The sequence below is a fragment of the Uloborus diversus genome, chromosome 5, assembly GCF_026930045.1.
Source record: "Uloborus diversus isolate 005 chromosome 5, Udiv.v.3.1, whole genome shotgun sequence".
Lineage (NCBI taxonomy): Eukaryota > Metazoa > Arthropoda > Arachnida > Araneae > Uloboridae > Uloborus > Uloborus diversus.
In genome coordinates, this window is record NC_072735.1 from 73,916,829 (window position 1) to 73,941,441 (window position 24,613).

At 32.2% G+C, this 24,613-nt stretch overlaps 1 protein-coding gene across 1 annotated transcript in view; it reads right to left on the bottom strand.

Annotated features, from left to right (window-relative positions):
• The window catches only part of LOC129222971 (protocadherin-like wing polarity protein stan), a 209,062-nt gene that overhangs the window by 43,183 nt on the left and 141,266 nt on the right, over nucleotides 1-24,613 (bottom strand). The window contains exons 6-20 of the mRNA XM_054857534.1: nucleotides 19,988-20,222; nucleotides 17,140-17,344; nucleotides 15,126-15,232; nucleotides 14,335-14,499; nucleotides 12,906-13,060; nucleotides 12,795-12,818; nucleotides 11,681-11,847; nucleotides 10,707-10,853; nucleotides 9,991-10,107; nucleotides 8,504-8,666; nucleotides 3,282-3,562; nucleotides 2,032-2,215; nucleotides 1,169-1,270; nucleotides 942-1,036; nucleotides 519-728 (exon numbers count right to left, since the gene is read on the bottom strand). Coding sequence (XP_054713509.1) covers nucleotides 519-728; nucleotides 942-1,036; nucleotides 1,169-1,270; nucleotides 2,032-2,215; nucleotides 3,282-3,562; nucleotides 8,504-8,666; nucleotides 9,991-10,107; nucleotides 10,707-10,853; nucleotides 11,681-11,847; nucleotides 12,795-12,818; nucleotides 12,906-13,060; nucleotides 14,335-14,499; nucleotides 15,126-15,232; nucleotides 17,140-17,344; nucleotides 19,988-20,222 — 2,357 coding nt within the window. The remainder of the gene's footprint in view (nucleotides 1-518; nucleotides 729-941; nucleotides 1,037-1,168; nucleotides 1,271-2,031; nucleotides 2,216-3,281; nucleotides 3,563-8,503; nucleotides 8,667-9,990; nucleotides 10,108-10,706; nucleotides 10,854-11,680; nucleotides 11,848-12,794; nucleotides 12,819-12,905; nucleotides 13,061-14,334; nucleotides 14,500-15,125; nucleotides 15,233-17,139; nucleotides 17,345-19,987; nucleotides 20,223-24,613) is intronic.

Consider the following 24,613-nt stretch of genomic DNA (forward strand, 5'->3'; position numbering starts at 1 on the left):
GCAAAATAAAGAATTCAGCACTTCTTCCAAAGTAGCATCAAAAAAGACAGTGATAGTAAGTGCAAGTGGAAAGTGTCCATCCTCAACCTATCGCTCCTTTTTAAAATGGGATGTATCCTGAGTGCTAGTTTTTGCTTTCCAGAACGGACAGTAAACAGCACAAGTTTTATAACTGAACATGAACAACAAAATTAATTCATTCAGAGTACATAGGTAGTGGTAAATAAATCTGTGCTACTCAGTCTAAAAAGCAATATATTTACTCAGTACTAAATATATGAAGAAATGTTTCTTATCTGAACAAAGAATTTAATTTGCAAGAAATTTAGATTGCAGATAATATAAATTTCTTAATGGCCAAATCTTATACTTAATACAGGAATGATACATAATAAGGCATCTCTTTGTAACTATGGTTTTCAAAAATCAAATATTTGTTCTATTAAGAGTAAGAAAGAAAAGTGGATTTAAGAATATTATCACTTTTTTTCTTTAAGATCCAAACATAAACACAATACCTGGATGAAGTCTTTGTCTTGTCGATGAGTTAAATTCAGTCCTCCTTGTTGAGTTTCATACTTTAACACATGATATAGCATGCGATCAACAATTAGGATATCACTACCATACAAGGTTTTGGTTCTGTTAGTGGCAATCTGCAGGTCTGATGATATTTTAACAGCCAGATATGTACTCAAAGGCAACTTATCTCTTTCAATGACTGATAACTGTAAAAGTGAAAAAGCAAAGTGAATAAATTTAAAGTGTATTGGTCTATTTTCATGAAATGTATAGAGGGACAGAACTATGTACAATGCCAATACACAAATATCAAAAATTATTTTTTTAAATACAAAAAAGCCTAGAGCTAGTTTTTGCTTTCCAATCAAGAAAGAAAATCAAGTCAAATTGTCTGAAAGTGAAAGAAATAAGGAAATTACCTGATCAGCCAATTCAAGGAATGTTTCTGATGTACACTTGAAAAGATCTGGTTCTTCCCACCCTGTATCCTGAGCACAATATCTGCTAGCTTTTCCTGAAAAATTAAATAATAATAATAATATTAAATTTTAATTTTTAGTACAATGATCAAAATTGAAGTACTGAAAAAATAGGGGTTTGAAAAAATAATGATAAATAATTTTAAAGGCATTAGGTCACTACGCACCAACAGAGCCTTTAGGACAAGGATGTGTTGCTTCTTGATCAAATAATGTCCGATCCCACCAAATTCCCATACTGAATGACTGTGGGCATCCATCATATACAACTAGAATTGAAATAAAATCATTACAGAAACTATTGTACAGAGCATTCAAGAAAAGAAGTAAATATAGGTTCTATTGATACAGTTATGCCTAAGAACATCCATATTCATACAAGTAAATTTTACTTAAACAGTTTCTTACCAAAAAGAAATTTGTATTATCAATCTTAAATCTTTGTTTATTTGTAATCTCGAGTCATTTTACTTTCGTAAATTTAAATCACATTGAATGTATATACTCCATGAAAACAAAGTTCATACACATATATCATGGAAGCAGGCAAAAATTAATATCAGAAATTAATCATAATTATCCAATTTGTAAAATTATTTCACTTCTGTTTCACAACATGATGCAGATTACAAGTCAATGACACAGACGCCTGTTTGTTGAGAATAGCTCTTATAGCATTAACTTATTTTAACACCAAATACCCAAACATGAGTATGGACAAATATTTACAGATGATAAGTTTACATAGAAATGCTTAAACATCTATTCGTACATTTTAAAGATGAATATTGTATAACTTAAAACATCTTATTCAATGTAACCTATCATAGCTTCTCAATTAAAATCTAAAGATTCTAAGAGTAATGAAATTTTTTTTACCTTTTGGCGGGTTCACCAAACATAAATAAAAGTTAGAAACTAAACTTATTAGAAGAGGGAAAAATAAGTAGAGTTACAACACCTAGACTGAAAATAGTAAAATCATAAGGAAGCATCTGATTTCTAACATTTAAAGATATTTATACATTACCTTCACAGCCTCTTAAGGTAACTTCTGCAAATGGATTTGAGCATGAATCACATCTTCTACCAATCACACCAGCTCTACACTTGCATTGACCTGTTATTGGATCACAGCGATTTCCAAATGAACCTGTAGCATAGCAATCACAATCAAAGCAAATATCACTGTGGAGCGGTTGGAAGTGCTTATCCTGGAAAATAAGATGCATCATGAGAATCCTCAAGGTAATATTTTAAATAAGTTTATTTCACAGCTAAAATTAAGCCTGAAAGTTATTTATACTAAAATTTCACGTATCTAGAATAAATTAATGTAACACTAAGATGAAAAATAATGATAAACAGCAAAGAATAAGCTTTTGGTATAAATTTTAGAATTTGATCAAAAAAAATTATCATATATATGAGATCCTAATATAATACAGTTGAATCTCGTAATAATGAACAGGTCAATTTCATATTAAAATGTCGTCTGCACTTTTTTTGCAATTTAATTGTCAGCAAATGAGCCGAAAAATCTCAATGATTTAAAAAATTTATCTGTTGCCATATTTTGTATGTTAACCAATAAAATGTTTATAATTAATTTAAGTGAGACTTTTAAAATAATTTTCAATTTTTGCTCTTTGCTTCCACTAAGATGTTTTTATAATTCTGAAACTGGCACGGTTGTCAAATTTTTTCGAGCATTGTTTTACTTTGGCAGCCCTGTTGTTTTATGCTAACCCTAGGCAAAATAAATATATCCGACTATTTGTTTTATCCATGCAAAGGGACAATTTGTTTACCCATGCAAAGGAAAAAAATTCCTCAATTTAATGCCAATGAATTAAGATCATCAATATCCCAATTATCGGTATCTTTCTGTTTTGGGAAAGAGCACAATTTTGTAGCAGTGATTACATGAGTGATTGTACCTTACATCCAAGAACTCATCAGATAGATAAAGGAGAAAGTTTTGTGATGGCCACAACACAGTAGTTTTGCTATGCTTTCAATTAAAATAAATCTAATCAACAAGAACCAAATCAACTGATAAAATGTGTTTTCAATAATTTAATCGCACCTGAAAATGTTAGGAAAGAGCAATATTACATTCAAAATGATCTTATTTCAAAGAAAACTTTTAAAATTGAAAGAAACACATTAAAATTTTTTTAAAAAATCACACATCAAAGGAATGTTGAATTCCATCATAAGTAATTACTAAATTAATATTTAGTTCAAAAAATATTCAGTTTGAAATGAACATATTACCTCACATGTGCATTCTCCGTTTGTTTTATTACAATTGGCATCGTATCCTTTACTTGTATCACAGTGGCAGGGTCCACATATAGGATATCCCCACCAATTTGATGGACATGGATGATCTAATGGCAAATCACAATATTCTCCAGTGTGGTGAGCATCACACTCGCATTTATATCCATACTTGTGATTTTCATGCATAGAAACTTTTGTGGAAGCCTTACATACAGATTCAGCAGCACAAGGATTGACCTCACATACGGGTAAACATTGCTTTCCAACAAATCCTGAAGGGTAAAAGGTATGAAAATTAAAATATTGAAAATGATTTTTACACTCAAAATAAATAAAATCAAACAAAAATAAATACAGTAACTGCCACTTATAAAACCACTGGATTATAAAATCAGTTCTTTTAAAAATAAAATCAGTAGGGACAAAATCATTACAATATCAAAACATGTTAAAACCATCCTTTTAAACAAATTTAATAAAATTATTATTGCTGTTTCATAAAATCAAGCATTTGGAGAGCATTTGTTAAAAATTAAAAAATATAGTTGTAGTATGGTAAAAACTGCAATGGACATAACAAACTCCGAAGTTATATGTCACACCAAGAAGTGGAGGAATTGGTTTTGGAAAATGAGGAAATTGCTGTGCCAAATTTGCCCTCTTCGATAGATGTCAAAAACGTGCTTGGTGTCATACAATGCACTTTAGAGCAAAAAGGAGGCAATGTTGAAAGTTATAATTCTTTTTATTATAAACTTTCAAAAGATGTTGAATCTTTACTTTCAATGTCAATCAAACAACGATACACCAATGTTTTAAGGACCTTGCTCAAATTTTTGAAAAATGCTCCTCAAGTCCATTTAAAATGCCAACTGTACTATAAATGATCATGAAACACTTAAAATACCTAACTATAGTAATCCTTTTGTAACTATAGTAACTTTTATGTAAAATTTAGTTCATAAAGCAATATTACATTACATTTAGTTGTATAACAAACTTTAAAATGCCAGTTTTCAAAACCTGTCTAGTGTGAAGCTACACAATTATTTTAAAATATCAGGTGACATCAGTAACATGTAATAACTTGTGACAGGGACAGCAAGAGGAGAAGGTTTGCAGGTTACACCTCCCCCTATCAAAATCCTTGCTTTTAAGCCATATTGCCAATCCTAGCATAATACACCAATTCCTTCCACTTCTTGCAAACAGAAGATTCTGACTATGCTTATGAATTGTGATACTCTTTATTTTACATATATTAAAAGCAATACTATGTTATTGGTTTAAAACAAACATTTGCTAAACAATTCAAAATAAATTTTTGTTCGCAAGTCTTTCATCACAGCATTAAAAGTATTGTGAATTTCTAAAATGAGCAAATCTGCCAATTGGAAAAGGAGAGCCTTTTTTCCCTTTTAAGAGTTTTTTTTTTTTAAAGCTGAACAAAGTGAATGGGGACCTGATAGTTGACACCTTCAATTTTCCTGAAACCTTCAGGATATTTTACTAGTATTGTGATAAGAAAAGGTGAAGCTTCTTTCCTCTCTAATTTGAAATGTTGGCCCTCGAGTGGAGGTCAAAGTTTAGGGTTGTGAGAAAAAAGAGCTAAATATATGATGCTTTGCTTCAAATACAATGAGTGAACCAAGCCAATTATTTTAAATAAGGATACTACTTGATACTAGGTACATTCTACTATAAATATTTTGGTGACTCACTCATGGCTTTGAGGGCAAAGGTCAATTGAAAATTCAATTTAACTTTTTTTGCCTTATTTGGGCCCAGATATCTGCTAAAGCCATGAGTAAAATTCGGAAATAAGTATGATTAACTACTCACCACAGTATAGTACTAAGAAAAATATAAAATAGCTTTCGTTTCTCTTGGCTTCAGTAGTTAAACGGTCTCAAAGTCAATGATTTTTTAAAAATGGCTGTTTAGAGGTCAATAACTTTGAGACACAGTTGTAGTTATAGTCCAAGTGGTGTACAGGGTTCGTACTCAATTTCAGAAAAAAAAATGAAGGAGTTTTGGATGAGTTTAGAAGGAGTAAATTGAGATTTTGAAGGAGTACTAATGGGCTGTCCTTAAATGATTGATGTCACTTTTTTCAAAATATTTGACACCCCTCCCCCTTTGTCACAAAGTGTCACACTTCATGTCACTCATCCTCTTGTCACATGCCATATTTTTTATAAACATAGTGTTATACTGTCTTTTGTCACTTTTTGTCACCCATTCTTTTTGCCATGTCACAATTTCATGAACCTGTCTCTCCCTCAAGGCATGACATCAATTGCGGACGACCCTTTTTACAATATTATAACTGCGATTTACAAAAACAATTGTTTTTTTTTAATGCAATCACTTAATATAGTTCATCTACTTATGTATTTTTAAATATTTAAATAACTAGGGGGCTCTGCCCCCTGCTCGCTAGCGCTCACCAACCCCCGAAGATTGCTTCGCAATCTTATTTGATTAGCAAAGATTTAAATCGTCAAGTAAAAAGAAACATTAAAAACACATTATGAGCACCCTTTGGATCAAAAAAAAAAAAAAACCTTCCCCGAGTTTCAAAATAACTTGTATCAACTTGCAGAGCCGTAAGGGCTAAAGGGCTCATGAGCATTGAAAAACTGCAGTTGTGTACGTTCTTAAAAGTCGCTTTGATATTCGTGGTCTCTAGTAACATATTTTGCTCTTTAGCTCGGGGCTTAAATTGAGTTGAGCCTAAGACTTTCCGCTAAAATTGAAACCTTTAAAGTTTGTGAATAAGAAAGAAGAAACATGCAAATTGAAAAGACGTAACTATGGCAACCCCAAATAAAACATCAATAATTTTTATGAAGATGAGATTATTCGAACTTGATTTTTAACAGCTAGTACCTTTTTTTCCTTTGGAGATGCAAGCTCAGAGTTTCAACTAAAGGTCGAGTTAGACCTGGAGTAAAAATAGCTGCTTTTTCCAGTCATGTCAAAAAGAAAACTGTGGGACAATTCCTTCACCTTTTACTCATAGATTTAATGAAGAAAGTTGTGCCTAGCTTTTAGCTAAGCCTAAAAAAGATCGAGCTAAAAACGCAATTAACTCCCACCCTATTTAAGTTACAGCATTGAAACAAAATTCTACCCTTTCCAACGATATATAATATTAATATGTGCAAGTAATTTTTCACCCCTTTAATAGGCAATAATAGGCAATTTACGCAAAATTTGAACTTAAAAAATTACAAAAAAACTACTTCGAATTAAAAAAAATAAAACCCCAGGTGCACTCGAAGCAATTTTGTACAAAATTTCAAGGCTGTAGGCGCTATGGGGTCTCCTGGATGCATGTCTGTGACAGACTTCCTTCCAGAATAATGAAAAAAGATAAATATACGAAATTATTTCATTAAAATTGCTCTTATACCTTCGCCCTTATGACAAAGTTAAGTTGTCCATCAAAGTATTTTAAGTTACTGTCATAGAGCAAAATTATGTAGTGTTGAACTAAAAAAGAAGGAGTTTTGAAGGAGTTGAAACCAAAATGAAGGAATTTGAAGGGCCCTTCAAAAAAATTTCCTAAATGAAGGAATATTGGAGGAGTTTTGAAAACCTTAACTACACCAGGGTTCGTACGCTAAGTACGAACCATGGTGTAGTTTAAGGTCCAAGTTAGAAACCCATGGCAACTAATCAACATTTTTAATTAAGCGGTCTCAAAGTGGATAATTTGAAACAACAAGAATCAAAGTTTTAGGTCAATTACTCTATAACTCCTGAGTCAATAACTTTTTGAGCAAGAGCTGTAATTGTGCTCTACGTGGTGTAGTTTTAGATTCATGTCAGAAAACCATGAGATCTAATCAGCTTACTTAATCAAAAGGTCTGAAAAATGATTATTTTAGTATAAAAGAGCGTTTTTTCATGAGTTTATATGCATGCTACTCAAAATCTTATGAGCTCAAACTCACATAAATACTAGAACGAATCAACAGCCAAATATATTTTAAACTCCCAAAATTTCATGCTTGCAGTATGCAGTGTAATAAAGTTTTCTGTAGCCTTGACCACAACATGGCAGTTCTTCTCATGGGCACCCATATGCAAAATTGCAAGGGGGGCTCAGATATTTTAACCATGGTAAAGCATGATATTTTACTCATGAAAACCAATTTCAGGACAGATTAGGCATTAAAATTTGACATTTTCAATTACTTATTCATTAATGGCTGGAGAAGAAATATTTTTACATTTTTGCAAAGAAAAAAATACTAAAAACAAGGAAGTTCTAATTTCTAAGGGGGAGCAGCCCCCTTTTCCCCCCTATATGTCCGCCCTTGGTTCTTCTCACAAAGCTTTCTCGCTTCCATTGTTTTTTGACTGTTTCAATCAGGTCAGTCATTTGAACGATGACTTTTGTGATTAAATTGAAAAACCAACGTAAATAAAGCACAAATTAACACAAAAATACAGCATATAGCTATTTCAAGGCTACAATGGAGCCTCTTCATCGGTGCAAAAACTCAGCACACAACCAGAAAGTCGTGGGAAAACTGAACGTCAACCACTTTTGACTTTTGTGTTTGTTTTGGTTAGAGAATTATCTTCGAAGAGCAATGAGGCAAACAAGACCTTCATCTTCAGTTGTACTGGCAATAAAGCAAAACACTGGATCAAGAACATATAGTTACGAAATGTTCTGTTCTTCTAGACTCCAAAAATGGCAGATTAAAACTTTACTAAAAAACAAAAAGTAGTACTGAGATATTTTCGGAGATAACTTATTATAAATAAATTTAAAGCTTTGGTCGCAAAAATTTTAATTCTTCTTAACAAATCTAATTATTCTTGACTTTAAAACCATTTTATTATCACTTCTTGCTAACCAATATGTATTTTTACCGTATTGAGGCAATTCATGTTCAAGAAACTCGACCCCCCAAACGAAATGCTGAAATGCCTCCCCTGCCTGTAGATGAATACACCTCAATTCTGCTTTCTTAAGTTTTTCAACTTTTCCTCTGTTCTCAGGAGAGGTTTCCAAAGAAAAATGTGGACCAGAATTTCATGTATGGTTTCAAAGAAAAACAGCTGGAAGATACTACAACTGCATAAATATTTAAATGAAATTAGCTAAAAATAGAATTAACTGTGAGTGATATAATGCTACAAAGTAACAATAAAACAAGCTTTGTTGTGTTAGCAACTAGCCAGCAACTTACCCATATTACAATGGCATTCATGATGATCCCATAAATCGACACAAGTACTATTTGCAGGGCAAGGATTTCCATGGCATGGGTTCTGAATTCGACAGCCATCACGGACATTGCTCTCCAACGATGGTCTCAGCCAAGCATCCCTATTCATATCCACTCTCACATCCTGTAAAAAGTTGAGCACTGAAATTAATTCCACACCTTAAAAAACAAACTGAACTAATTTTTACAGTTCCCTGGCAAACTGGCAATGGAACAAAAAGGCAAAACAAATGAGATAGTGTAAACACATTAATGATATTTCTCACATTAATACAGTAAAAACTTTTTTCTTTCTGTAAAGTTTTTCATTTCATGTGCCATAATTTTAAAAATACTAGTTACAAAAACATATTTCCTTTAAATTTCTTGACATTAATAGGTTAAGTTGCAATGCCACTATTAATAACAAAAGAAGATGATTATAATTTGCTGGTTATCCATGCACAAAACTGAGGCTTGTGCTTCCACAAAAAAGTTTTATTTAATGTATTTGTTTCTAAGGCTGTCAGAATTGAAACAGTAAGTATTACTAGACTTTCTTTCCCAGCCGAAATAAATATTTTCAAATCTCAATTTCTGAAGAATAGTTTTCTGAAGAATGAAATTCTGGACTACATTTTCCAGTAGCATTAGTTCAATTTTATTTAAATTACTTTATTCTCAACAAGCAATTTATTTCATAGAAACCATAATCTCTAATAAAAATCTCCCCACAAACAACTCATATTGGCAGATTATTTCAGAAGCACATCCAGCCATCATAATGGTGACTGGCCTGATTTAAGAATAGGGTTTCAGTTCTACTTTTATTTACTCGTTTGAATGTTGAAAAATTTGAATGTCTTGAATAGGGAGATACATTTAGTGTTTTTTATTTTGAATGTTTTTTTTATTTTGAACTGAGAGCTAAGTGTACCTACTTCTTTGATTGTAATATGGGGTGTGGTGCAATAACTGGTTTTGTCTCTGACACTACATGAAACAGTCTTTTTAAGTATTGTTTTATTCCTGTTTCATTAATTTACAGTGTGATGTAAATTTGTAGAAGTTTCAATTATGTGTTTGCACATAATTCTTTTGAGCACTACTTATAATGTATCAAGAATATTGTTTGTAGTAATTTGATGGCAAAATAATTAAACCTAAAGATTCGGCACATGTCTTTTTCCCTTTTTTGTTTTTGAGAACTTCTATTTCAAAATGGCACTTTCATGCAATCAATTATTTTTTCCTTTCTAAAACTTCTACTATTGACGAGTCTTTTGTTCGCATTCAGTATTTTTGTACTTGATTTCCTCACATAGAAATATATAACTTGGTATACACCAAACAATAAATTATAGAAAAGTTTAAAAAAAAAAGATTTATGCTTTTTTTTCTTTTTTTTCTTTTTTTTTTTTTTTTTTTTTTTGGGAGTAAAATAAACTTTTTTAGAACAAACTACAAACCTGAATACAGCCATTAAAAAACACTAAATTTTCAGGGCCTTCAGAGGGTTGAACTCCTCCTACAGACACTTTTCCAACATAAAGTCCACGTATGTGACCTTCTAACTGTCTTACAACCTGGAAAAAGAAGGAGTTAGTAAGGAACAAAAAGGAATAAATGTGAATCACTGCACATATTTGTATAAAAATGGACTAAAACTACATTTTTTATTTCTATGCTAACTATTTTTCAAAGAACAAGACATCTAAGATAACTAATTAAGGATACATGTTTTTTCAATGTAAAATGATGATTTCAGGTTACATTTTCAACATCAATGAAAAACAAAATAAAATCTTACAAATACATACAGACATTGGTAAATGGTGAAAATATGTTTGTTTGAGAAACATTAATTGATAATTATTAATTGTTAATTTGACAAAAGTTTTTTTAATTACTTCCTTTTTTTAATTAAGATACTACTCTACTCTAACCATTGAAGGTTTTTTTTTTAGACATAGGTGTTAAGAAACTCAAATTTAAGTTTGAGTCAATTAATAAGGCATACAGCAACAAAAGTGCATTTTTTACAACCTTGAAATAAAAATTCTGAAAACCCTAAAAATTTGCAATCACTGATATTTTTCTCATAATTTTATGCACTTGCGATAAGATTACTATATTTTTTTTTCTTTTAAGCTTTTAAAACAGGGGAGTTTGCTCCCTTAGGTACCTCAAATTGGCCATAATCAAGGTTAAGCCAAACTCCAGCAGCCATCCATTTTGCTTCTACATTATGCCAAATGCCATCACTGACAGAAACATCTTTCATCATAAAAAATTGTTCATTAAAGCTATACTTCAAAAATCCTCCAGATATCTAAAAATTAAAAATATACATTAGTTTACATGAATCAATTATAAAATAAATTTTTAACTCCTAATGATTTTTGAGATGTAACAGAAAATATAAGCTTATATTTCCACACATAAAAAATGGCAGAGTTACAAAGTAGCATTCTAAGATGAGGAATACACAATATCAGCCAATAATTTTATCAGCATGAGAAATTAATTACTTAAAAATACTTTTTAAAACCGATAGCTAATAGTTTTGCTACTATCAATGGTGAGTTCAGGATATGAAATGAAGCATGAAATAGTATTTATTTGATAAACATTGTTGTAGTTGTAGTGATTTAATCTTATTTATTATATAATTATATGAATCAGAAAATTGTCTTTTTATTATATTTCAGACTGGATCAGAGACATGCTTTGCTGACTACGTAGATGCCATAATATAACATATGGAGTAATACTTGATGGTAACATTTTTGTTTAAAAATATGAACAAGGTTTGCCAAAACCATTAAAACAATTGAATTCTGTAAAAATGTAGGCAATAAATTTCCCCCAAGCATTAACTGATAGGGTCTTAAAAACCACTCAAACATAGGAGGGGTAGCTCTCATAATAACACATATTCTAAATAAATAAAAGCAGATGTTTAAGTTGTTGGTTTACAATGCTCTTAGAAAGTAGAAAGAGAATAATTTATGGAAAACAAAAACTAACAGTTATGTGGTTATTGATGATTAATATTTGAATGTTAGTGCATTGGAATGTTAGTATTCAAATCTTCTCTTTTATTTATCAGAATCTTTAAACTTGTGCAAATCTTATTAGACAAATTTCTATATTTACTTCAAGAGTTACAAAGCTTGCTTGACCAAGTTGTGCTTTCATCAGAAGTCCATCTTTTTGACGAGTTCTAAATGACAAACTAATGGGCCACTCTTGCTGAATTGGACGTGTGTGCGGCGTAAATATAAGAAAGCCATCACCAAGGAAATGACGTACTGGTTCCACATCTGTGAAAAAAAAGTCAAATTCTTTGAATTTCTATGAAATTTACAGTAAATAATGAAAATAAATTGTGCAAATTAAGTGCTAGAAATCAGCACCAACGTATTATGAATTCTAGTAGAAGGTCACATAACAAAACAGACACATTGCTTTGAATAACTAGTGAAACTCTATAATTTCTACGATTAAAAAGTATGAGCAGAATGTCCCCAATAATATAGAACACAAAGAAAATATAACAAATAACTGGTACATATTTAAATTTCCAATTACGAATTAATATAGTTTCCATAACATTCAGCTAGTATTGCAAAGGAAGAAATATACTGGGTGTATTCCTGGAAATAAACTAGGTTTTGGAGGAAGGAAATTTCGAAAATTCCCGGGAGTTTTCAAATAATTAAAGGAAGGAAAACTTGTTTTAACTTTTGTTCCTTCACAATTTTAAAATTTTAATGCTTTTTACTGTTATGAATGCAAGTTGTGTATTTTGTTTTCTAAAAAAAATATGCCTAACAGACTATTACACAAGCATTATAACTTCCCTTAACTGACTAATTTTTCATTGGTTTTCAATTAAATGTTTAATGGATTGATTTGAATGTTTAATATTTTTATGAATACTACTAATCTGGATATTGAGATTATAGAATTTTTTTTAGCAATAATATTATCTGGAAATAATCTCAAGCATGTTTTAAGCCTAGAATCAACATGGAAAAACACAGAGTTTGCTTACTCCCAAAATGCCTAATGTTCCCCACAGTTCTGGGTTTATTCCCCAAAACTCTTGGCTTCATTCCTGTAGCACAAATAGGTTTTTTGAATCTCTACATGCAGCAAATAAAACACAGAACCTTAACTTTTGAAGTTTAATGCACATTAAGTTTATGCATTTTTAAGTTTAATGCTAGAAACCATTTCTAAAGGGAAAATAAAAGTTAAAATTTACCTTGATCAAGCTTTTTCCAAAGATCTGAGCATGTAAAAAGGTTTATAACAAATTAAAGCTTACAAAGTTCAAACAGTAAATGAAATTCTTTTAAAAACAGAAAACACTTACTTGAACTACAGTCCTTGTCACCAAATCCAACTGGACAGTGACAAACAAAAGAGCCCCATCCTTCTTCACAAGTACCTCCATTTTGACAAGGTTGTGAATGGCAGAAACCTTTCTTCTGTGGACATCCTACAAGCGTACCATTATCTGCCACAAAGCTGTAATTAAAAAAAATAGTTACTTAATACAGTGACCTCTCACGCGACCAAAGGGGAGAACGAAATTTTCGCGCACAAGTGAGATTCACGCATAAGTGAAAAACCCAAAAATTAGCTTAAATACAATAAGTTAACATCAGTTTTTGTAATACTAATAGTATACTACTAATACTAATGAATAAATACGCACATAATTTCCGTTTATGCATTGTAATTTAATAAAAATGTAAAATTTGAAGTTGTACGTTTTGTTATTTTTTATACACTGTACAGTACGTAAGCGAATTCCTCAAGACCTAAAAAATGTCATGTGATCAGTGCTATAGTCTACGAGGATGCAAAAGATTCTCGATAGGCTACGTCAATGTGTACCGTTTGAGCACGACTGTTAGTGACGACAATCTTTTCGTACGTAACCTGTTCTCCCCTCTCGATGTCAATCACAAGACTAATTCCAACCCCTTTTGTACACTTTTGCGAAAAAGGACTCGTTCGTGGAAGAATCCGAACAATGGAATAAAGGCATGGGAATATATTTTGAGAGACAAAACAAGAAGGTTACAAATCCTCTAATAAGCCAAAGCGTGAATAGGTTATTTAACTACAACTTGAAAAAATTTTATTGCGCATAAGTGAAAGGTGCATTTTAGGTTTCGCGTATAAATGAATAAGACTTAACATTGTTTGCCTATATCACTGGCCGGGACCGTGAGCGAAACGCCCATAAATGAAAATCGCGTATAACAGAGGTCGCGTATAAGCGAGAGATTACTGTACTTAAAAATGGTTTTTAATTGCAAACTTCAAATTGAGTCTATTTGTATTCATGAATCTATCTGATACAAAAAGATTCAATTAGTAATATGCTAAGTTCCAAGAGGGCAGGCTTTCTTCTGTGAAGCTACCACATTTCTTACAACAATTTATTACACAGCTATTTTTAAAACTAGTACTTGGGGTCAAGTCCTGGCTTTAAAAAGCTATGATCATATTAGAATTAAATATAACAAAGTAAAATAAATGTGATTAATTACATTTTACTTAGGGTTATAACAATTCCAAATCCAAATCTGGAACCAATTAACTTCATTAAAATATTAAAGTAATGAATTGTCAGAGAATAGTACTGTGCACACACATATGATTTTCATTTATCAGTCATGAGAGGCTACAATTTATTATAGAGTCAAAATTTGCATTCTCTTTTTATTTATTGATTTTGGTGATAAATATTATATTTAATTCACTAAGAATTATAGCTCATTTTTTCTTACGTGTTCAGATCGACCATTTTGTGATCAATGTACAAGTCCATCATACAGCCAACGAAGTCCTTGTTCTTGATCTGAAAATCAGATGGCAATGCAGGCAATCCACCGATTTGGAGGGGTCCAGTTAAATCCAAAAATCTATAACAAGTCTGCATCAAATCTGCACACCTGAAAATAGTAATAGTTTTTCGTTAGCCTTAACATTAAAATGCATTCCAGGGGTAATAATAAAAGTGCCAGCAAAGCATATCAATTGAAAAAATTTTAAAAAGTATTGCATTCTATGACTTTTATTAAACATTAATGAAGAATAACTATGCTTTTTTTTTTTTGCTTTAAATGCTCCATTGATGAGTTTGTAGGTATTTATTATATCAATGAAACGAATGTTTTCTTAATTATACTGAATATTTTTGAATCTTTAAAGATCAAAATACATTCATAAAAACATTTTAAGTATTCTGAGAAATAAGTGAAAAAAAAATCTAAAGGCTAACAGTAAAGTATTTGTATAACACTCAAATTTGTGTTTGTAACAATGTATGGTCATAATACTTTATAAATTTCAATTATTTAGGAATACATTTTTTTTAAAGACAATGACAAGCAACTGCTACAAATCAGAAAAAAAGGCTACAGTTATTTATAGACAGCCTTAAAACACATTTAAGAAATTCAAAAAAAGGCTTTGTTAATTTAACAAGTTGTATCTATGCAATCATGTGTCTTTTCAAGGCATTAAAAAAGTAATAATAAGTGAATAAAAACAATAATAAATAAGAAAAAGATATTACCTGGGCTCTAACTCATGTGTTACTGAATTTGCGCACTTGTATTCCAGCTCGTCACCATACTTAACCGCGACACCAACATCACAGTGATCAATACTCAAAGTGGCAGTCTAAAAATAATTGAAACATGAGATTCAGAATTATAGCTCCAAAACATATTTTACTTTAAAGTTTTAAATTTGAATACAAACACAAGATGGAATTTTCAGTTAAAAATTGTTCTCTTCTAAAATCAATGCCAAGCATACTGATTAACAAACAGAATGTAAATGCACAAATCTAAAAAGGAAAATTGTCTGGCAATAAATTCTGATGACTGGAATTTGATCCAGACAATTCTCTAAAATTTGCTGAGTTATAAAATGAGTATTCTGCACACTTTTAAATTTTTTGAAAACAAATTTTAAAAAGATACACAGAAACTGGTGAATTTATGATAACAAAAAAAAAGTGCACTTGGTTTAGGGCTTTAAAAACCTTTTTCTGACGTGTGTAGAAAAATAATGATAAAAATATTAAATACTTTTTTGTATATAGGATAAAATCATTCTAAAATTTTAATAAAATAAACCTTAGCTTCTCTAATTGTTTTGCACAAGATCTAGTCAAAAATCATATTTTATAAGCATTGTTAAGAGAATACTAAAGTTCTTTATTGTACACATATATTACCACAGTACAATTGTGATACTTTCACTGAAGGGAAAACACAGCTGTTTCACACTTAGTTCACTATATTTCGTTTTATATGAACTAAAAATCCGTTCTCTTTTTCTCTTCCAGCATTATATTCGTAGAATTTTTAATACATAATTATCAAGCTTTATGCATTTATTCAAAAGAGAGACAAAAATAGTAAAATTAATTTTTTAAATGTTTACGAATTTACGAAGGTTGACATCATACAGAGATAAAAATAAATTTAAAAAAAGGTAGAATCTAGTTTTACCTAAGCTGGTTTCTTACATCCAATGAATCTTACAAACTGTTTATTTTATTAGTTTACAGCTTTTTCAGACAAAAGATTTTTTTTTAATGTTCAAATCAAATACGACTCTAATGAAGGAAAATTATTTTAATGATCAAATTTAACCTAGCTACCAAACACGAATTCTTTAATTAATGAATTTTTTTGTCTGCTGTTGTAATTCCAACTTCAGAGATGTATATATATTTCTCAACAAAATCCACCTCTATAAATTACAAAACACAGAATGAATCTCTTGCTACATTTTTGAAAATTATATTTTCTATACACTCAATATAATATTCATAAAAGCAAAAAAGTCAACTCTTTATATAAAAAAAGTTTATTTCCTTTCCCCCCAGCAGTAGATTTCAGGGGGGGGGCACAGGAGATCCATTTCTATCTCAAAGGGATAAAAAATAAACTATACCATTAACTACTTTATAATTTATTCCTCCATAACAAAAGTTTTTTTTTTAAAATGTATATTTTTTAAAAACATACACACAAAGCATTTTTCACTTTGGTTTGCTATAGGAGTTGCAGATGCTGGTTTAATACTCATGAGTTTTTTAGTTCAAGGGTTCGTAATATCATCATAGTCATTAATTTTTTTTGATAATAGGAGAAAAAAGATTATTCTGAAATAATACCCTCTTATTTTAATCATTCTGAATGTTTCTTAGTTATACTATGCATGACTGTACCATTTTGGTGAAATTATGTAAGGTTCTGTAGTCACTAGGGGTGCTGACCCCTCCTGCCAGGTGGACACCCCTGGTAGTGACAACCACATCCGATGCAATTTAGTGTAAATATTTCTATACTTTAAAGTAGATTAATTGCCTTTAAAAGATCTTTAAAAATATTTTAAAGAAACCTCAGGGGAATTTTTTTTTCTAATTGTAAGGAGGGGGCAGGGTGTGGGGGAAGCATTTTTTTTTTTTACTTTTGGCATCCCTCCCAAAAACTTTCTGTATTCCTCCTTCCTCTTGCTTTTAACTGTAAAACTGCTTCAGAAAAGTACAATTGAAAAAAAGCAAAGCATACCCTATTAAGATAGCTAAGTTCTGCTTCGTGCCACTGTCCATCGCTGAGGCCTCCTGGTAAAGTTGCAGAGACTTGTGAAACATTCGCTCCCAGAGAAAATGAAACCACCAGTTGACTGTCAATGATTTCCATAGCAATGAAGTCATGCTTGTCATTATAACGACCATTGTAAAATATGAGAGCATTTTTCTCTCTCGTTGAAAATCTATAAAAGAGTAGTGCATTAAGAAATATCAATAAGCATTATTAATATTACATTGAATTCACCACGAGAGAAATCTTTTACCGGATCGCTAGTTTAAAAGTGGCAATGATTTTTTATTGATGCTAGAGGGCTCTGTAGGAAACACTGCTTTCATGTGTTTAGTTAAATTCCAATTGGATTCCATTGAAGAGTTGTATTATGAATAAAAAAGTAAAAATTTCGTTAGCACATTCTGGTAAAGGAGCTCTAAGTTTCAAAGCAACATGCCCAAGAAATTCAACGTGTACCTTATTTTGATATTTTACAGAATTTGTTTTCCTTAATTATGTTTAAAGATATTTATTCTTTGAAAACTTTACTCTTAAAATTAGGTTTTACTAATAATACTTTGATTATGTATGATTGCTAAATGTGGTTGATTCCTGTTTTACCTATTTTTATTATTAGGGGAAGGTGGGGCACCTTGGGACACCATAAATTTCAGCTTTAGTTTTGTAAACAGAAATTAGTTCTCTTAGGACATCATCAGTGACAGCAGGATCTACTCTTCAGTGTACTTTGGAATTTCTCACATGAACAGGAAAAGCCTGATCTAAGTCAGGGGCGGATCTAGAGGAGGGCCATGGGGGCCATGGCCCCTCCCAAAGCCTTGTGATTGTAGGAATTTTCTTGTACGAATCTTCTCTCCCTTTCTTAAATATGTATAAATATAGTTAAAAATCGAATTTTTAGAGCCCCAAAGACAAAGTATTTCCAGGAAGGAAGGATTCTAAGCACCTTCACACTTCCTTCAACGTAGGCAAACATTACCTAAAGGTGCATTTTTAGGCTGGACAGCTGAAGAGTTAGAAGGGCACCCCTCCTCTTCTAACTTCTCAATGTATAATAACAGAATATTTTGGTTTCTAAGCTTTATTTTCAAAAAGTATTTTGGGACCAGCGCTCGAAACCTGACCTTTCTCCGTACACCATCAAAAATAGACAAAATGCGTTTTTAGTTTCCTAATTTTCAAAAATTACTCGTAAATTTAAATTTTGAAACAGTTACGAGGGAGATTCCTAAATCCACCCCCTCACCTAATTACCCCGAAAATTGAGTTTTTAAAACTTCATTTTAATAAAATTTCTGGGGAGTTATCAGTGTCCAATTTCCCAATAGGCAGAGTAGACAGTTACCTAGGTCGGCAAACTTCTCAGGGGCGGCAAATTTGCTATTATAATACACATTTGAATTAAATTGTTATTCTTGAAAGTAAAATATTAGCATTCTTTCATTTTCCACAGAGACAATCTTTTCTTGTCATTTAATAGTGATTACTTTCACACATCTTATGAAAGTCAAATGTTTTTCAATCATGGTATTTGCCGAATCGTCAACAAAATTTGCCGAATAAAAAATTTTTTGGGAGATCACTGTGATCATTTCATCGGGGCGCCTCAGAATGTGAAACGCGATCATTTCTTCATAAGTTTGACAGTTTAAACCTGGGGAACACTTTTTTACGTTTTTTTTTTGAGTCAAGGATATTTTGCTTCTTTTAGGGGGGAGGGGGCGGCAGATTTCAAATTTGCCTAGGGGCGGCATGAAACTCAATTCGACCCTGGGGAATTAGTTCAAAAATTTCGGATGGCCCCTCCCAAAATAATCGGCTGGATCCGCCACTGATCTAAGTTCCCTTGTTTTGAATGGTTCAGAGTTGAATTAATAGGTGGTTTATTATGTATTAAAAATTTTAAGCAGGAAATGAAACAATTTCAATCATAGCATGAGGGAATTAAAACGTGTCCTTTCATAAGAGTTTTAAGGTTAAAAAATGTATTGTGCTGAATAACAATCTTAAGTGGGGCAGGTTGAAAAAAAATACTGCAACAATTTCCGTGGGATGAAAGTCATATTTGGTTTGTTATGTTAGTCGATGATTTACACCAAATTTTAGTACAATTTTTTTTTTCTTTTCCATAGCAGCCTCTAAAAGATTGACAGATTAGCATCATTCACATTGATTTGTTTACAAATGATTTGAGCAATGCACGGAGAGCGCCCTCTGGAAAGAGTGAAGAAATGTTGCCACTTCCAGATAGGAAAGATTTATCTCCTCCCATTTTACCTCCCTATTCACCACAAATCAGAAAATAAGAAACAAATGATTAAAATTACAAGATTTTATTACCATTTGGATTACGATTGCGATTACACAAAAACGTAATTGATTACGGTCCATTGATTGAGTAATCGCGATCTTGCACTTATTTTTAAAGCACTTATTTTCGTGAAAAAAAAGGTATCGGTATGATTTCGCGAGTTTAAACTTTCACGAATTTTATATGATCAGAACCAAAAGTTCATTATACTTATATACAGTTAAAATATTGGACAGACCTTAAATTTTCGCGGTTTCGACGAACACGTGAAAACAAGTGCTTTTACGGAACTTCAAGTTCAAGCGTGGTATAGAGTAAAAGAAAATTGAGAGAAAAGGGTTGACTCAAATGTTATGGGTCATTTTACAGTGAAAATATGAGTCTATGAGTGTAATGGCAGATTATCGAATTTTAAAGAAAATCGAAAGGAAAGGGTTAAATTAGCGATCTAGTAGAACATTTTTCTCCTTCCTCCTAACCCTTGCTCGGAGGATATCTTACCTCAGCTTGATGTGCAACCTGTGTCTTTGTCTCAAGGAAGGAAAAGTTAGGAAGGCTCCCCTCGTGAAACTCCGAGCCCTCAGTTCGCAAAGGCGGCTACTCCACGAGGCACGGGAACAGTTTTCGCAATTGAAACCTCCATCATTCAGGTTAGCACACTGGGAATCTCCTCGGCAAACTCCTCGGGCATGCTCTCCACATTTATCTTCCCACAGGTTGATCTCGCAGTTCACCCCTAAAAAGGAAATTAGAAAAATAAGCTAAAACCAACAGTTTAGGAAGTTCTTTTTTAAACACAAATATCACCGCAAAGATGTGAGCGAATGGACAACAAACAGCATTTGAATCCGCCACACCAAAGACAAAATGATCATATGGCTAATATACAAAGTTTTTTGCCAGTAAACCTAAAAAACTTCGTAGATAAGTACAGTAAAGACACTATTTAGAACCCCCCTCCCCCTCCCAAACAAAGAAAATAATAATAATAATGATGCATGTCTTCTTAAAGCATTAAAGAACAAATGCTTTCAAATGGCAAAACAAATTTAAATGCATAGAAATTGACAAAGACAGTACATCATAAAAAAAAATATCAAACTACTACTATCATTTCCCATCAGGTCACCCAAAATCTAAATTTTTTGAAAGGAAGGAAATTCTCAATTTACCGAATGAAACACCAAATTTTATCGATTTTTTTTAAATAAATGTATAGTTACATCTAATAAGAAGAAACATTAGGCATTCATTATTTAAAAACAATTCAATATCACAATGCTGACTCCAAATCGAGCAAAGTCAAATTTTCCCGAAAACGAAAATTTTTGGGAGGTTGCAAGGACTTTCAACCTGGGCACCAGGTTTCCCTCCTCAATTTCAGCTTTAACTTAACTGCAACTTATTAAAATGTCTACTTATACTTTCACTTTTGTGAAAGTATGGGGTCGTTCACAATGGTGTGATGTTTCCCATGTAGCACAAAACCGTGTCATAAACTTTTAAAACGGCTGTCACAACGTTAACAACCGTTTTACGACGTCTGTATGACGAAGTGTGCTGCGGGGGCTCGTAAATTGTGACGGGGGGGGGAGGCGGTGATAATAAGTGTGACATCTTACATTTTGCTTGAAATACTAAAATAAATTTTATAGCAACGTTCTATAGCAACGCACTATAGCGCTAGCGCGACATATGCCAGGGGGAGGGCGTGTAAGGTAAGATGAAGTGTGGCAAAGAGGGAGAGAGGGCGGGAATCCAATATGGTGAGAAAAAGTAAGACAACAGTTTAGTAAGTTTTAAAGTAAAAGTTTATGGACAGCCCCTATGAGGAATGTAAAAATAGTCTAACTTCCGAGGGGAAAAACCATGCTCCAATTCGTATGAAATTTTAAGTAAAGAATGTACCAAAATACACAAAGATTTACACCTGATGGATAGATCCAAATGTTGAAGATGAATACATCTTGAATTCGAATGCATTAGAACTACAATTTTCCCTTCATAAGTTTCGAATATAAAGGGAATAAGTAACAACAGTAGTCGAAGTTTTTACAAACACTAACAAGAAAGCTGAAATCTTTTTAAAAAACAACTGAAGCATTTCTCTTGGAAATAAAATTTCCAAATTCTTCTACCGGGATTGGTAACTGGTAAGAGAGGACGACAGAACTATTACTACCGGAAGAAATTGGAAAAACCATTTTTCTGTTGAAAGACGCGGATTATTAATCGCCTAAAAACCCTTCAGACTTCATTTTTTCTCGCCAACATTTCCCATTTCAAGCTCTAACAAGCACCACGTTCTACGAGCGTATTGCATGTTAGGAAGTTTCTTCTTCGCATAACACAAAAGAAAAAGAAAAGTTTTCCAAAAACATTTTGAGAGTATCCCTTTTCTCGACAAAGAACAAATTGTCTGTGATGTCGAGAACAAATATTTTCTTTTTTTTTTAAACGTCAACTCTTGTAAAATATCTAAGTTGAAAAGATTAAAAGCTTTGGAATTTGAGCAATTACAGAAGTATTGTTCAAACAACAAAATTAAGGTTTGGCAAAAGGTAATCGATTTCTTTTTCGGAGTAAGAACTTTAAGTTTACTTTCCCCCAGTTGTCTAAAGGAAGAAATTCATTCGCTAAAATAATGCTATAAAAATCTTAAAAATTGTTATTGCTAAACAATTATTTATGTTTTAAAGAAGCAATTTCATACTTATTAACAGCTACGTCTAAAATAACCTAATACCGTAGATGGGTGGTTCTAAAAAAAATGAGAAATCGTGTTCCCAACTAATATTTTTATTTTGTTGGATTTCTTTTAAAAATCTTTCTTCTGGATACAGAATTTATAGAAATTTAGTTCTGTTTCCTATTGAAAATTTAATTTTGCAGTAAAATGATCATGCTCTGTCTCACGGCTATAACTCTCATTTTCTAAAAAATCTAGACATACACTGATTAAAGATTCCAGGTCCATTTCCAGAACATTTATCATAGAATTTATCAAAACAAAGTGAAAATATAATCTTTAAAAAACGAGTGTAAACATTGTTTCAAGGACTGTCTTTCACCGAAATGACAGAAAATTAGGTCGTACAGGGGTCCTCCCCTCCACGACCAAGCCATTGTTCCGAAAATTCGTCTTTTAACTCAAGCAATTTGTATCATTCAAAAAAAAAAAAAAAAAACACCTCTTAGATTTCTCTATTTTTTGCAGCAAATTGCATTTTAATTCACATATTACAATTTTTAGTACTGGTGTTTAGATTGATAAATATCTTTCAATAATACGCTGTATATCATAAAAAATATCGCCTGATAAAAGTAATTTTATGTTATCCTCAGTATTTTTTAAATTATAGAATTATTCCAGTGCTTCATTACTATGTAACGTAACAGTCATATTGTTAGAAATATAGTCCGTGACATTATTTTGAGCGACTTGGGGTGTTCCAATGCTCAGGGGACAAGACTTATCAGACCATGCCAAAAATAAAACTAAATAAATTTTAAATATCTCATATGTATGCAAACATCAAACAAAAGCCTTCATTTGAGACTTACTTCATCAACAAAATAAAAGACAAGCAAAAAGTCAAATATTTTCGGACAATGAAGAAAACAAAGTCTTCAGCATATAAATAGTTAATTTCCTAGAAATGCGCGAGGGATTTACACAACGACACGAATCATTACCCCTCTGATAATACTTATGCAGAAGAAATGCATCCTGACATCTGTTCAAGTCGTTTTAAGGTATAATCATCCTTGTTCTTGCAGAGACAACCATCGATCGAGCTAATTCATTTCGACGGCTGCTAACTCCGACATGTCAACCAGCTGTCGGACTGACGTGCAAAACGGAAGATATTGGATTGAGGCGTAAGTCACGTTTGGGAGTGTTTTGTTTTCTCGAATCCTTTCTAGCGCTTTCGGTCTAGTGATTTAATAAACAGTCACAAGAAAATCGTATGTGGTGAAAAAAGAATTTCAAACTGATTGCTTGAATTGAGGAAAAGATTCGAAAACCCAGGGGTGCCCACCTCTTCTTAGAGCAAAGGCGACCCCTAAATATCACGAAGACCCCTCCCCCCCCCGAACAACCCCCCTATAAATTTCAATGGCGCAGTGTGCGTCATGAACCCTCCAACCCAGGTGGGCACCCCTGGAAAACCTGTACGATATTGTCCGAACTTGGTGGTCTTTCTACGGGCATTTTATTTATTAATTTCCCAAATGCTTAATTTACATAAAGGTCTTGAGATTTGAATGAATGCTAACGAAATAAGCATAAAATGAGTTTAACGAGAGTTTACGGAAAGAACTGAAGATTGAACCCAATAAATCATAATCCGTGCTCCCGTGCAGTTCCTCACACACAACTATTAGAAAAATATTTGATTCGGAAAGCAAATCATGTAATTTTATTTTTCCAAAACAGCTATTATCATTCCTAAATACATTCTTTAGCCCAACCAAACGAAGAATCTTTATCAGGACACTTTTTTGTTTTAGGATCAATGCCATTCTTGCTCAAAATTCTATAACAAGAAAAAATCTACAAAGCATCTCGCTTCCATGTCTGAGAATCTTCTTTTCCCGGAGATGTCTTCCTTCGTCAAAAGGGATGTAGGAATATGATATCCTCATATATGTAATAGCCAATAATTGAGCATAAATATAATCAGCTATTGAGAGAGGGAGGCTCTCAATTTGTCAGGAGTTCTATTTCGTCCTCGATAAATGGCAGACCGATAAAATGTGAGAAATTTCATAGAGAAAGGTTGAGGATAATTTTACAAAAGCAAAACTCTGAGAAAAGAAAGAATCAGAAATATTTACTTCATGAATCTTTGTAAATGCTTTGTTTACATAAAACCGTTTGGAATTTTAATGAGTATTAATAAAACTAGAAAGTCGCCGTCAAGGTATGACGGGTGAAAATTGCATCTACATTTGAAAGAAGCCATTGCCTGCTTGGTGATATTTTGATAGTAGAAATTCTAACCCTAACTACAGTGGATTAACCCTTAACTCCAGTAGGTAGCGTTTATTGTGACCATTTTTTCGTTTCTTCATTCCCCTGAAATGACACAGTCTTACCAGTAAAACTGCTAAGTTGCCGGA